This window comes from Rhea americana, unplaced genomic scaffold, assembly GCF_003343005.1.
Source record: "Rhea americana isolate MKP2758 unplaced genomic scaffold, rheAme1 scaffold_97, whole genome shotgun sequence".
In the NCBI taxonomy this organism is placed as follows: domain Eukaryota; kingdom Metazoa; phylum Chordata; class Aves; order Rheiformes; family Rheidae; genus Rhea; species Rhea americana.
The window spans coordinates 1,329,260-1,342,733 of record NW_028187166.1 but is presented as its reverse complement, the minus strand read 5'-3'; the positions used below and the strand labels follow the sequence as shown (position 1 = coordinate 1,342,733).

The 13,474-nt window shown below is 38.4% G+C and overlaps 1 protein-coding gene across 1 annotated transcript; it reads left to right on the top strand.

The window, feature by feature from the left end:
* The first annotated feature begins 218 nt into the window (after positions 1–218).
* On the top strand, positions 219–13,161 carry WDR5 (WD repeat domain 5). The gene is made up of 14 exons (XM_085325267.1): positions 219–303; positions 1,144–1,335; positions 2,176–2,284; positions 3,702–3,775; positions 4,705–4,794; positions 5,474–5,563; positions 5,941–6,024; positions 7,139–7,194; positions 7,345–7,391; positions 8,190–8,265; positions 9,592–9,625; positions 10,089–10,163; positions 10,930–11,017; positions 12,086–13,161. The coding sequence occupies exons 2-14, from the start codon at positions 1,255–1,257 to the stop codon at positions 12,184–12,186; spliced, it is 1,005 nt and encodes a 334-aa protein (XP_085181393.1). The 5' UTR covers positions 219–303; positions 1,144–1,254; the 3' UTR covers positions 12,187–13,161.
* The last annotated feature ends 313 nt before the right edge of the window (positions 13,162–13,474 follow it).

Genomic DNA, 13,474 nt, shown 5'->3' with positions numbered 1-13,474 from the left:
GCTGGAGTCGGCAGATCAGCTCCCGATGAAATGGAGCTCGTCTGGGTTGGAAAAGTTTTAATTTCCTGCTGTCTCTAGCAGCGGTTTATCCGCGCTGCGCAGAGTGCTTGCAGAAACAGGGCGGGCGAGTGGCAGCGCTTTGCTCCGTGCTCTCTCGGGGACGAGAGCCTCAACGTGCCGCTAGTTGCTGCAAGAGCAAACRTCGTTGCTCCCAAATCTGCTGCGACTGGCATAAAAGAATGGCAGTGGTAGCAGGACAGTGCAAACATACTTTGAGACAAGTCCTTACAGCGTGAGCTGGAGGTGATTCTGTTACTAAGCTGAAATCTAGCTGAGCTGCAGTGGAGATGGTTCCCGCTGCAGTATCAGCCCTGATTGCAGAATACTGGCACAGCACTTCGTCGGGTTTTGTTGCAAAAAGCAAGTCTGTTGAGACTTATACAAGGCTAGCTGTTAGTCAGGTGAAAGACTCGGGAAAAGAGGAGCATGATTTGATGCTCTGACTGTTTAAGGGGAAGCATGGGACTAGAATGTTTGAATTACAAGATGAAAGGAACCTAGTAGGATTTTAAGCTTTAAATATGCCTGTTCCTTTCTTGTCTGTATTACAAAATTGTATTTTGTGTCTTGATGCATMTGAAGAAAAGGCCTTGGACTGGTCCTTCTGCCTTCTGTGCAAACCATTGCATTGACTATGCTGTTAAAGTACTTCTTATGGGCATGCTGGGGGGAATATTGTAGGAAAGAGTCTGCCACACCTAAAAGCTATTCTTCTTTATTTCTAATGATTTCTAGTTATAATGAGGCAGTGTAAAAAAGCTTTTCAAGAAGTAGTAAAAGGCCATGGATTGGGTTCTTGATCTTGCACATTAATAGATCTGACGGCGTGAAATAAATGTTGCTGTGTGGATGATGTTTTCTTAAATCTGTTTGCAGGATTCAGTTCTCTGGATAAAAGATCTAGAGTGCTTTTTATTCCCCCTTTTCTTCTCTCTCTCTCTCTCTCTCTCTCTCTCTCTCTCTCTCTCTCTCTCTCTCTCTCTCTAACACTGGTTTCTGGGGACACACAGTTATGCTAATCTTATTCTTCTAGTTGCTCACAATCTTCCTTTGACACCTAATGATATTTTGTTTTTGTTCCAGGTTTTCATTTCCAGTGCGATTTCTCCTCTCTGTGGCAAGGGCTGTCTTTTGAAGCAGCACATTCATTCTCCCCTTCAAGCACCATAAGTCTCATTTGCCAGCTTCAGAACCATGGCAACAGAAGAAAAGAAGCCAGATGCAGAATCCACCAAAACACAATCTACTCCTTCCTCCTCAACCAATCAGAGCAAGGTGTGTGTGGGCCTCTGAACAATATCTTTGGAAATACACATGGAAACTATCTGCATATTCAAAAGGCAAACTAGAATTAGGGATTTTTAAGAAATTGAATTCTGATATGAATTAAGAACTTCTCAGGATTTCTACTTCTGCTGTTGTCTAGAACTGAAAATGTGCTAAAGGTTTCATGGGAAAAGCAAATGAAATACGGCATCTTTTGTGCTAGGATATTTTTGTTTTTTGAAGTTCATGCAAAAGAAATACTTTTTGTTACTTTTAGCATTAGAAATTTATGGTGTTTGTAACCTTGAAAGGCCTAGAGGTGACTGGAGGTTTGGTTAATTTACGATTTTAGTTGCAAGGTGGAGAAGCAGTTGTTCAGATTCTTTCAAGACTGTGGATGTTGAAAGGAGTTGTCACTTTAGCCATGAAAACTTTGCAAATGGTGAAAAGGGGGACAGTTTAGGATTTTGGAGATGTAGAAGAGTTGGTCTGTGATTTGATTCACAGTAAGTTAAAAAGCTACAAACATTTAATAGTACTATGCAGATCAGTACTAAGTGTTACTTTAATCTGTCAAGGATTCTTTGATTGGACTGTTGGATTACTCTCACCTATTTATTAGTGGTTTGGATGAATTCATACCAAAGATGAAGGTTTTTTTGTAGTGCATGTAGGCATCAAGGTTTTCTTCTGAATTTAGAGAAGGGGGGAAATGTAAACAGTAGAATCTATTATGGTGAATATTCATGCAGTCCAATGCTGTATAGTGACCTGGTCTAATACCAAATTTAGTATCTCAATGACAAATTGTGTATTTATACAACTCATTCATATATACTTTTCTTACAGCCTGCACCAGTAAAACCCAACTATGCTTTAAAGTTCACGTTAGCAGGACATACAAAAGCAGTCTCRTCAGTAAAATTCAGTCCTAACGGAGAGTGGCTAGCCAGCTCTTGTAAGTATTACTCTCTTAATACTTGTCCAAAATGTGCACATGTGATCCCTAAAGACCTGTCTGTCTTTAATATTAACCTTAATCAGATGGAGGATAGATGTAGGATTATATGGCTTTTCTTGAAAGGACTGTCAAAGCTGTCAATCTACTTCTCAAATTTTTAAATTCTGTTACTCTGAACCTCAAGTCTTCTGTGGATTGCTAAGTCAGAGTCCTAACCTGTTCAACTTCCTTTACTGAGCCAATGGGCAAAAGATTCACTTCCAGGGCAAAAGAAACTCCTTGTGCTTTTCTGTCTCWCTAGAAATCTAACTTAAGCTTTTAAATTAAACTTTGTTTGCAGGACCTGCAGGCAAAAACATAGCTCTGGGAAAAGATGAATGCAGAGTACTAAATGAAATTGTTGAAGACAGTTCTGCAGTATGAATTGTTGAAGATAGCTTTGCACCACTAGAGTGGGTTGTAGAATGTGGTATGGAGCACTGGCCCTTGTTTCTGTCTGCTATACCTGTAGTGTTCTGTGAGTTAGAGCCTTTGATAAGATTTCTGAAATGTGTAGAAGGTTATTGCAGTAGCGTTTTTCTGCTTATTCTCTTAGGTGGTAGACCAAGTTCTCTTCCTTCWGTTTTGGTATTTGGTACTTTGGTAATTTTTTCTGTTGTAAACATTGCTTGACAGCTTTCCTTTCAAAATCTATTTGTGACCATCAGTGATCCAGAAAGAATCCRTATGAAAGGAAAGGGCAGTTAAAAGAAGTTGTTGAATGTGATGGTGAGGGCCATTAGAACATCTCTCAGACTTGGCAATGACTTAGATCTTTGGCTTTACMACTTTGCCTTAATAAGGCTGCTGTACCATATATAAATAGCATTTTTGTTCAAGTATACTTGTGAAAGCCTCTTCTCCTTTCCTCCTCCTCCTGTTCTTCCTTTACCCCCTAAAAAAAGTTTCCAACATCTACATCTGGCAAATATCAGCCATTTTTCTCTGTCGTTTGCAAGTTAACACAATAATAGATAAAGTGTTTGGGGTTTTGTAGGCATTAGTTCAACTCAGGTTGTAGTGTAATTTTTGTTTTTCTTGGAAAAAAGGTGTTTCAGCATTCYTCATGAAATGGTATTACTTTTACCAATGGCGGTCTAAAATAAAAGTAGGAACCCGAGCTGTCTTCAGAGAAATTAAAACAACTGGAGACTCTTTACATTCCAGGCAGTTTGTGTAATCTCAGCTGCCTCAGYTTGCTATGCACAAAACTGTTCTTTACCATTTACATATTGCCTTATGCACACAGATCTGTTTGGGGAGGAAGAGCTACCCAGTGTTYGCAGGGAAGTAGTTAATGTATTTCTTTCTTTCTAAGGAAGACAGCTGTATCTGTCAGTGCTGTTAGTTTGTTAACTGGCACTTTCTTTTCCAGCTGCTGACAAACTCATTAAAATTTGGGGAGCATATGATGGCAAGTTTGAAAAAACAATATCTGGTCATAAACTGGTAAGTRTGAAGAGATTACTATATGTTTGAATACAAATTTATTACTTTTTTCTTCATCCAGAGATCTCTGTTCATGATTAGTTTGACTTCTGCAGAAAGCTTGTTCTTTACTCTTRATTTTGAGCTTTTTTTGTTTATACAGTCTTGTGTGATAACCTGGGACTGGAATTACAGAGCTAATTGCAGACCAGGCTGGAAATAAGAAAGAAGTGCAGACTGATAAGGAAGTACCTGCATRCATACTGCCTAGCCATTTTCTTCAGTCATTGCCTTTCAGGAACACCAACATCATACATTAGGCAATGTATTCTTGAGTGAGAATCCCGGTAAATAGTAATACTCTGTCCTGTTTTGTTTCTCTTTTGTATCTTGAGCAGAATGAGTTGCCTTTTAAGGTGATTGAATTTTTCTTGTGGCTTTGCCTRTGTAAACACAACACTTACTCATTCTTCAAAGTTCTAAAGACAACGCAAACTCCCAAACCTTTTAGTTTCATTTTCCAGAGTTTCTTACATGCTGAAGTTACATAAGCAAAGATGAAGCTTCACAAACCCCCCCAAGTGGAATCTGGTTCATCACCAGCCCTTACAGACTTGGACCGTAAAGAGCAAGCCATTTATCATGAAGAGAAACTACTTTTTCAGATTAGTTTATATAGTGTACTGTTTATGAATTCCAAGAAAGGGTGTTGGTGGCCACAATAAAAGAGTAGCTATGTGAACAAGCCACTGATGTTTTTGGAGTGTGTATGTGTGATTAAGCTGAAGAAGTGTGAAAGGGTCGGTAATCTAGTCAAATAATTCCCGACTCCTAATGCTGATTTTTTTTTTTCTAGCTTCAGATGTGGGTATAATATGTAGTTTGTTTTCCGTTTTCCTACACTGGTGAGGAAACAGAGCTGAGGAGTGGTTTCTTTTCCTTTGTTTTAGGGTATCTCTGATGTTGCTTGGTCATCAGATTCCAACCTTCTTGTCTCTGCCTCCGATGATAAAACTCTCAAAATATGGGATGTAAGCTCGGTAAGTGCGGGACCTGTTTATCTACCTTCTCCCCTGTTTTGGCATCTTAAAATCAAGTTATTCTGAGAGAGTGATTTGAAGTACTGTGGTGGGAGAAGGTAGAATTTTAAGCACTGGCTATTGTTTAGTAGCTATGCTCTTTCCTGGTAATGATGAGCACCTGGTTCAATAAGTGARTTATGCTGTGTGCTTTTTGGAGACGAGTATTGCTATGTGTGCCATGGGAATTCAGGTTATCTTCTGAGAGCACTTAAGCCTTATGGTGGCAATACAACCCCTGGCTTCATTTCTGAAAGCAAACTCTCAGACGAAACTTTTTGTAACTTCTTATCAATGGTTCACTTGTATTACTTCTCTCCACCTTCCTCTTTGGTGGTTCAATAACAACAGGATAACTTTGTTTAATTATGCTTAGGTATTTTGAATTGCTTCATTCTTGCAAGTTGCCCAAAGGGTTTGAAACTTGTCCTAGGTTGTTTAAAAAAAATGTTCTCTCTTCTTTTTTTTTCCTTTCCTTTCCTGTTATTTTCCTGTAATTGATCCCCTGCCCATCTAAATCTGAGGTTAGAGATGGTTTCTTTGTTTGCTGCATGGTGATTAACCGTAATGCAGCTTAACTGAATGCGTGTTTGGCTGTGGAAGGATGCTGTGTATTTAACTCTATTAAATCTTGTTTCAGGGTAAGTGCTTAAAGACATTGAAAGGGCACAGTAACTATGTTTTCTGCTGCAACTTCAACCCTCAGTCAAACCTCATCGTTTCTGGATCAGTAAGTAATTTTTTTTTCTTTYTGCAAAATAAGTGCTGTGCACCCTTTATATCTCAATTCTCTTGTCGTCTTTCACATGCATAACATGTAATCAAACGAACTGTGTGATGTCACTGCTATCTCTGCTTGTGAACATAGTCAAGCCTTTAACTCGTCCTCAGAAGGTGCAAGTTTCCTGTGTGGGGAGGAGGAGCTAAGGGAACTATATTCTCCATCTGTTTGTGCTACCCAGCACACTGTTTCTGTCCTAGGTCTCTGGTGCAGCTGCAATGTGGATGGAGGAATCCACATAGCCCCTGCATCTAGTCTTGCATCAGACTTAAATGCCACAAATACGTATATCATTAAATCATCTTGTGTATTTCTTCAATCTTCAGTTTGACGAAAGCGTGAGGATATGGGATGTGAAAACAGGAAAGTGCCTCAAGACGTTGCCTGCTCATTCTGACCCCGTTTCAGCTGTAAGTCTTCAGATAAATGAACATACTAAACTATTTTTTTTTTTTTTTTAATCAGAGCTTCTCTTCCACCTCTGTAGAAGAGTGCGATCACGCTCAGATTCTTACTAACAAGCCTTTACACAGTGTAGTGGATGGGCTGTGGTTGGTTTGCCAGTATGTTGCTCAATGAAAATGAAATGAGTAGTGTTGACTGTAAGGAAGCCAGCATGCATTTCTATCTTGAGTATTAACATGGGGAGCTGTGAATAGCAGTGTACCAGTCATGCTCAAGTCCAGCAGTCGGACRCTGGGGTGCAGGCTGGTGGTTAGCTGAGGATCAGAGTAGCCTGGAACTGCTGTACATCTGTTGCTTTTTGTTGTTTCATGCTATTACTAAAATTCAGAGTAGGGTAATTGTATAGTATGCTCCATTTTAAATCTCTTTCATTTAGTGGAAAAAGTAACTTGGAATACAACAATATCTGTTCAAATGAAGAAAAATAGAAGGTGTGCAGCTCTTAATATTTTTGAAATGAAGGAAACACTAAAAGAATTTTAAGCCTCAGGCACATTAAGCTATGGCTATGRTTACATGTGATTGTTTTGCTTAGTCTAGAACATATTTCACACTTAAAAATGCACATTAGGAGAAATTACTCTTTTAAAATRGCAGTATTTTGACATGTAGTTGAAAGGAGAAACTCAAAGCATGTATGTGGCTACAGATGAGGTTAAATTCTGTGCCCTTAAAATTAAAGATGCTATCCCTGGTTTACTGTTATTAGAGCAGATAATACTTTGAACGGAGTATCTTCATGCATTGGTGCTAAGGTGCTCTTATTAGCTTCTGAGGAAATATGCACATTGCAGTTCCTGATGGTTGAATAAACAACAAAAAATAGTTAAATTCCATGCCKTTTTATAATCAGGCTGGGAAACTGAGGAGAGAGTCTTGTTTTGATAATGTTACTCATCTAAACTTGTGGCTATCATTTGGATGTCATGTTGACTTTCTACTTCCATACATATGAGTTGCGATGTCAGAGTTGGGAGATAAATACTTTAATGGGGCTCAAAGATTTAGTCATTATAAACATCCATAAAATTATTTTTTTCCCCTTCTGTGACATTACAGGTGCATTTTAATCGTGATGGGTCCCTGATAGTGTCAAGTAGCTATGATGGACTCTGGTAAGTGGTTATTTCTTGTCTGCCGCAAGGTTTGAGCGTGATGAATTTTTAGAAAAGACTTTTTCCTTTAAAAATGTAGCTTTGTGACATTGAATGTATAACAAAGGCTTTAAAACCAATAGTAATGAGTCTCATGTGTGTTTTTAATAGTCGAATCTGGGATACAGCATCAGGCCAGTGCTTGAAAACATTGATTGGTAAGTAGGAAGACTTCTTGTCTGTGCTATGTTCTGTGGTGTTTAGCTTTAACTTGCACATTCTGCATCTGGCTTCCTTAAGCTCAATTTTTCTGTCTTCCTGCTGTTCTGCTGGTAGACTGTTGTCCTGTTATCTATTGCGAAAAGAGGAACTATTATCTTGCGTGTCTAGAATCTTGTTTAAGCTTGGAATGCTGTGTAGCATACTTACAGGATAAATGAGTCTTGCAAATTTTTCTACTGTTCAGCTATATAATGCTTACTGTGCAGCAGTTAAAGTGTAATAAAAAAAATTGCTTATGCTGCTAGATAAGGTAGAAACAAGTAATATTTGACTGCGCAAGACCACCTGTTTTTATTGCAAGTTTGTGTTAGCATGAGAYGTTTTGTGAACATAGCTAGTAAAAGGAAAGCACCTACTGGGCGTATGTTCCCTAGTCCTTAATATTCTTGTGAAGCATTATATAGACAAGTTATAKGGCATTGTAAATCAGTGGTATGTGTTCTAATGTAATGATTTTTAAAATGTACAGATACACTCTTGGTAAATGCTGATGGAAGGAAGAAGAGCTCAGTTACAAAGGGCTAACTAAATGTTTTTGAGCAAAATGCTTAATATCCTTTTCTTCAAATGCTGAAARCTATCATCTTTTTTATTCTTGGAAGTACCAAGGGTCAACAAAATTGAAACTTTGTTTCATTGAAACAGTCAACATCAGATTATTGTCAGAAGCAATTTTCTGCCAATGAGAAGATGCAACTGTGCATTGTTTAATACCACTTTTATTTTCACTGTAGATGATGATAACCCTCCTGTGTCTTTTGTGAAATTCTCCCCAAATGGCAAATACATACTAGCTGCAACTTTGGACAAGTAGGTATTTAAAAAAAGAAAAACCCACAAGCTTTGACGTGTTCATGAATATCAAATAAAACTGTTTAGCTGTCTTAATATTGACACCACACAAGTTCRTATGTACTGTCGAACATGTAAGGTGCACTAAGTGTTGTGCTTTGCTAATGGCATAGGCAGGGCTTATATTTTCTAAAGCTTTGGTGCTRCTTAGTAACTACAACATCCATTCATTCCTTCTTGTGTACCTTTCAGAACCTCAGCAGTTCTTCGCATTAATCATGTGATTTTCTTGTAACACCAAAGGACTGAAAATCTAGTCTATAAAAGGCTGCAATACATAAATAGCTTTATGTTTAAGGMATAAAAGCAGAGCAGGTGGGTTGATTCTGTTGAGAATGATTCACCTGGAGGATATCCGTGCAGCTGCTGAGCAGGGATTAGTTGGTCTGTCATCTCCATTCACAAACATTGGTGATGCTGTTACTTCCAGAGACTTTCTTTTCTTAGTTCATGGCACTGATGGTCCTGGCTGTGTGAACATCTTTATGTAAAAGATAACTGGTCAATGAAAAGCAAAGAAAACCCAGGTTAGGCGTCTTTGGGAAGAGAGAGGGGACTATTTTGCAAGGTCTCTCAGCCTAGGTATCAGCCCAGATGGTCTGTGTCTGGACACGTGCAAGGCTTGCTTAGTTTGTGAAAGAGTGTGGTGCTTGCTTGAAACAAGCGACTCCATGTCCAAATTGTGGTCAGTGGCTTGTTTATTCTCTTGCTGTACCCTGGTTTTCACTTGAACTGGCTAAAARTGTCTCAGTCCATTGTTTAGTCTCCTGAAGCATCCCAATGCAGGACTGAATTTAAGAAAAATAGAGCAGTGTTTKTGTTTTGGTCTGTATCTACTTCCAGTAGGATTTGACTTTAAAAGAGCTGGAGGAAGAGGAGACAGTTTGCAGGGCCRTCTCTTGATTCTGKTTGAGTTTCTCGTCCTATGAAAGAMGGCTTGTGATGAAATCTGTAGTCTTTTGAATGCATTGGAATTGGGGGATGTCTGCCAAACCACTTCATCCTCTCAYGCTGTACTTTGTTTGTCATTCTGTCCATCCTTTCTCTAGGTGTCTGGTCATTCTTCATAAAGAAACTTGCAGGTGGGGGGAATAATTAAATGCACTCCTTTTCTGTAGAGGAGAATAAGAATGGTTTGTCAGTAGAACTTGACACTTCTGATGTTAATAAAGCTGTATGCCAGAACTAGGCTACAGTGACTCATGTAAACTTTAGGAACTCTGATATGGAGATTGCCAGGTGGAAAAAATCCAAGAACTAAAAGATTTTTCTTCTGTTTTCTAGCACTCTTAAACTTTGGGACTACAGCAAAGGAAAGGTAAAAACAATCCTCTTTCACTATAAGCCTTAACTAAGGTTATTGCAGAATCTGGATTTCATATATGCTTTTTAGACTTGTTTTGTGTTTTATAAATACCATACAAAGAAGTATTACTGTGTCTTTATTGAAGAGGACTAAACATACCTTTGAAAAAAATTGTTTATGCTCTTGCATAGCCCTGAGACACTGAATAAAGCTGTATTTATGAATAATATATTATGAACAGTAAATTGCTGTTGCTCTCTTTCTCTGTGGGAAAGTGGCAAATTGAGGCTTTTCTTCCTTTCCTCAAATAACTGTTAGTGTTCTAGGGCAGAGATACCCTCTGCATCCCCTAGATAAGTTGGCAGGGTGGGAAACATACACATACAGTTTATCTGCTCTGCCAAGGGAGTTTGTCCTTGACAGTGAGAGAACTAATTCCCAGCTATACTTATACCTTGTGGCTCTTCATTTTCAGTGCCTGAAGACATACACAGGACACAAAAATGAGAAGTACTGCATATTTGCAAACTTCTCCGTTACTGGTGGAAAGGTTAGTGTTTATTTCAGTTGCTTTTAGTAATAAGCGATTTTTACTACTTTTACCACGGGAAATATAAGGATGGTGCAAGTTTCTCCCTATAATTTGGTTCATCAACATCTCTATCCTTTCCTCTAAAATTGATTTTGGGTTGGAAGAAAAGGAATAGTATTCAATTTAATAGAAGCCACGGTTACTGTGTGAACTAGCATGGTAGAATTTTGTAGAAGAAACTGGGGATGGAAGCCTCTTTTAAAGGGTCCTGGTTCTCCCACTGTGGTAGAGAAAAAAGGTTGTGCTGGGGAAACTTCATTTACCTTCTGCTGAGGTGTCTTTAAGTTCACCTGCTGTCCTGTTGCCAGGCTCCATGCACTGCAGCAGTGCAAAGGGGCGTTCTGAGTGGAGAGCAGCTGCTTACGTATTGTTTAGCYGTAGTTATACAGCATTCAACCATCAGATGATAGGCTCAGTTGGTGTGTTTTGGTTGAAATGGCAGAACAAATCTGCAGAAGGTGATTAATTTAGAACCACCTCAGCATGTTTTGCTCCTAAGTGTCCTTTAATGTTTCTTCTCCAGCATACACGGGGTGGAACAAAGCTTTGTGTTGCCTGTATGGGCTGAGTAGAGGCTGAGAGAGAATGAACCACATCAAACATCAGTCATATAATGTTGGAAGTTCCTGTTAATATGAAAACAATGAAACATTTGCAGAAAATAGCACTTAGATACAACAGACAAGAAAGATTAAAACAACTTTTTCTTTCTCTCCTCTTCCAGTGGATTGTGTCCGGGTCAGAAGACAACCTGGTTTATATTTGGAACCTTCAGACAAAAGAGATTGTACAGAAATTACAAGGGCACACAGGTGTGAAAGAGGCTTTTGCTTTTATTGAGTATCCCTCATGTCAGCTTCTAATGAGGRCTTAGCATTGCTTATTGATGTTTAATGTCAACTGTCAGACTCCTTGAATTCCTCATTAGGAGAAGCTTAACTGAACCGTTGGATTTCTCCCCTTTTTGTGAATTTTTTTTTTTTTTTTAGGCATTGCAAATGTTTGTTTTCACTGAGAACTTTGACATCGCCTTACAAAAGAGATTTCCCTGAGTTCAGAATTGATGAAGATATTTAAGCAGTTCATGATACTAGTGACTTTGAATTGGCTRTTAGTACCTTCCAGAGCTTCAACTCTTGGAAGGATAAATTCCATCTTAACGTGTCACTTCTGTAGAGATAAGATTGTATCTCATAAGGACTAATATGGTCTGTTGTTTGTAAATGTGCCTAAGTATGCCTAGTATTGAAGGCAGAGTTGAGCATTTATTGAAATGTAACTGGATGTGTAGTTCAGTCTGAGTCCCATGAAGAGAGCACTCCCACTGTAGTGACTGGAAGGAATTATGCTGTGAAATTAAGCATGCTTATTCCTTTCAAAGTCCAGTGATTTAGACTATAAGTTGGGACAGTTGCAGTAATTTTTTTTTCTTTAGGAAAAGGCAAGACTCTGAAGATTAAATGCTGTGTAAGCATTGAATAGGCTGTTGGAAATACCTTACCAGGAAAGAAAAAATTGAACTGACTTTTTATTAGCTGTATCTGAGGTAATATTTCAAGAGTTTTGCCTGTCAAGTAAGCAAGGACTAATATCTAGAGAGTTCTCCCTTGTAATCTATCAAACATTTTCCAACTATTACTCTCAACTTGGGCAACCTACTTACAGCTTTTTTGTAGTAAATGTTTACTCTCCTTGGGAAGCAAAAATCATCAAATATTTATGAATATGTTTGTAATTCTGCTTTAGGGATATGGTACCTTGGCTATACTGTTTTAAGATGTAGCAGCAATATACTCCCATTTTAAGAACTTAGAAATGCCTGCTATGAACCAGATATTGTTGCTGTAAATAATATTTTTGTATCTTTTCTTTTTGCTTAGATGTTGTAATCTCAACAGCTTGTCACCCAACAGAAAACATCATTGCATCAGCGGCACTAGAAAACGACAAAACAATTAAACTGTGGAAGAGTGACTGTTAAATGTTCCAGTATCACTTTAGAGACTGTCAGGAAAAAATGTTTTTAAAAAAATATTAAAAACCACATGAGAATAAAAATCCAGTTTGGTAGGAAACCTGAAGAATGTTTGATAAAAGTGGTTTCTGTTAATCTTGGCCCAAAGAAAACGTCTTAGCTCTTTGCTAGAACCGGGCAGCGTGGTGGAAAAAAAAAAGATGCAGTGTCTCCTTCTCTTGCCTAATCTTTTGGCAGACAAATGGATCATTCTGACATCGTGTTAGAAGTGTCAGCCTTGTATTGGACACCCCAAAGATACTGTACTTTATGGTGGCATTACTTCTGGGCACTGTTACTGCTTAAGGAAGAGCTGCCAGTCTGCTTTGTAACAGTAAGTTAAGTCATGAGCCTAGAGATATGTGGATTTTTTTAAAAAGATCTAATTTTTTTTTTCAGAATGTAGGTTCTAGTCTGTTGGAAGTTTCTGTATTGTTTTAAATAGGAGTGCTGCATCTTTAAGGGTGCTTCATTTTAAACACTCAGCTCAAATTTTGTGACCAAATAAAACCATGCAGTTCCACGTTTTCCCCTTCCTGCCCTTGACTTGACTCCTGTGGTGAAATCTCCTCTTACCTTCTGTATAGTTGCTTACCTCTTGTTACGTGTGTTTAATAGATGCTGTTTTAGAGCAAAGTTACAGTTCTTCTGTTAACCATTAAAATGATTCCTGCTTGTAGTTGTTCTCAGCATATTTTAATTTTTTTCTCCTCTGGATAAAAAGCAAGCTGACAGAACACTGTAAAGTTATTTCAATGTAAAAAGAAAAAACCCAGACTTTTGTATCTTGAAAATCCGTTGTATGAAACTGTATTGATAATGGCATGACTCTGTATCTATTTCAACATTGGTATTTCTTTCCCCTTTTGTCATACTCATGTGGTATTTACACAACCAAACAAGTACCATATGCCATAATAAAAAGGTGGGATTTTATGTGTATGCTTGTGGTAAGAGTGTACTAATGTGAAGTGTCTGTGTCCCAGGAAGCCTGTTTTAAAACACCTTTAAAAGGAGGGAGAAAGGAGAAGAAACAGAATGGCACTTAGATCTGTTCTGAAGAAGGAAAAGAAGAGCAAAGCTCCAGTCAAAACTTTTTTAAAGAAAGTAAGAGGATTGAACTGAAGGTGTCCTCAGCTGAGGCAACATTAGTACAAACCCTCACAGAGACCTTTAGCTAAGGGGAAAGGAATTCCGCTGCTGTCTCTGCGTACAGAATGGGCAGGGCTGCCTAAATGATAGTTTAGGATTTAGC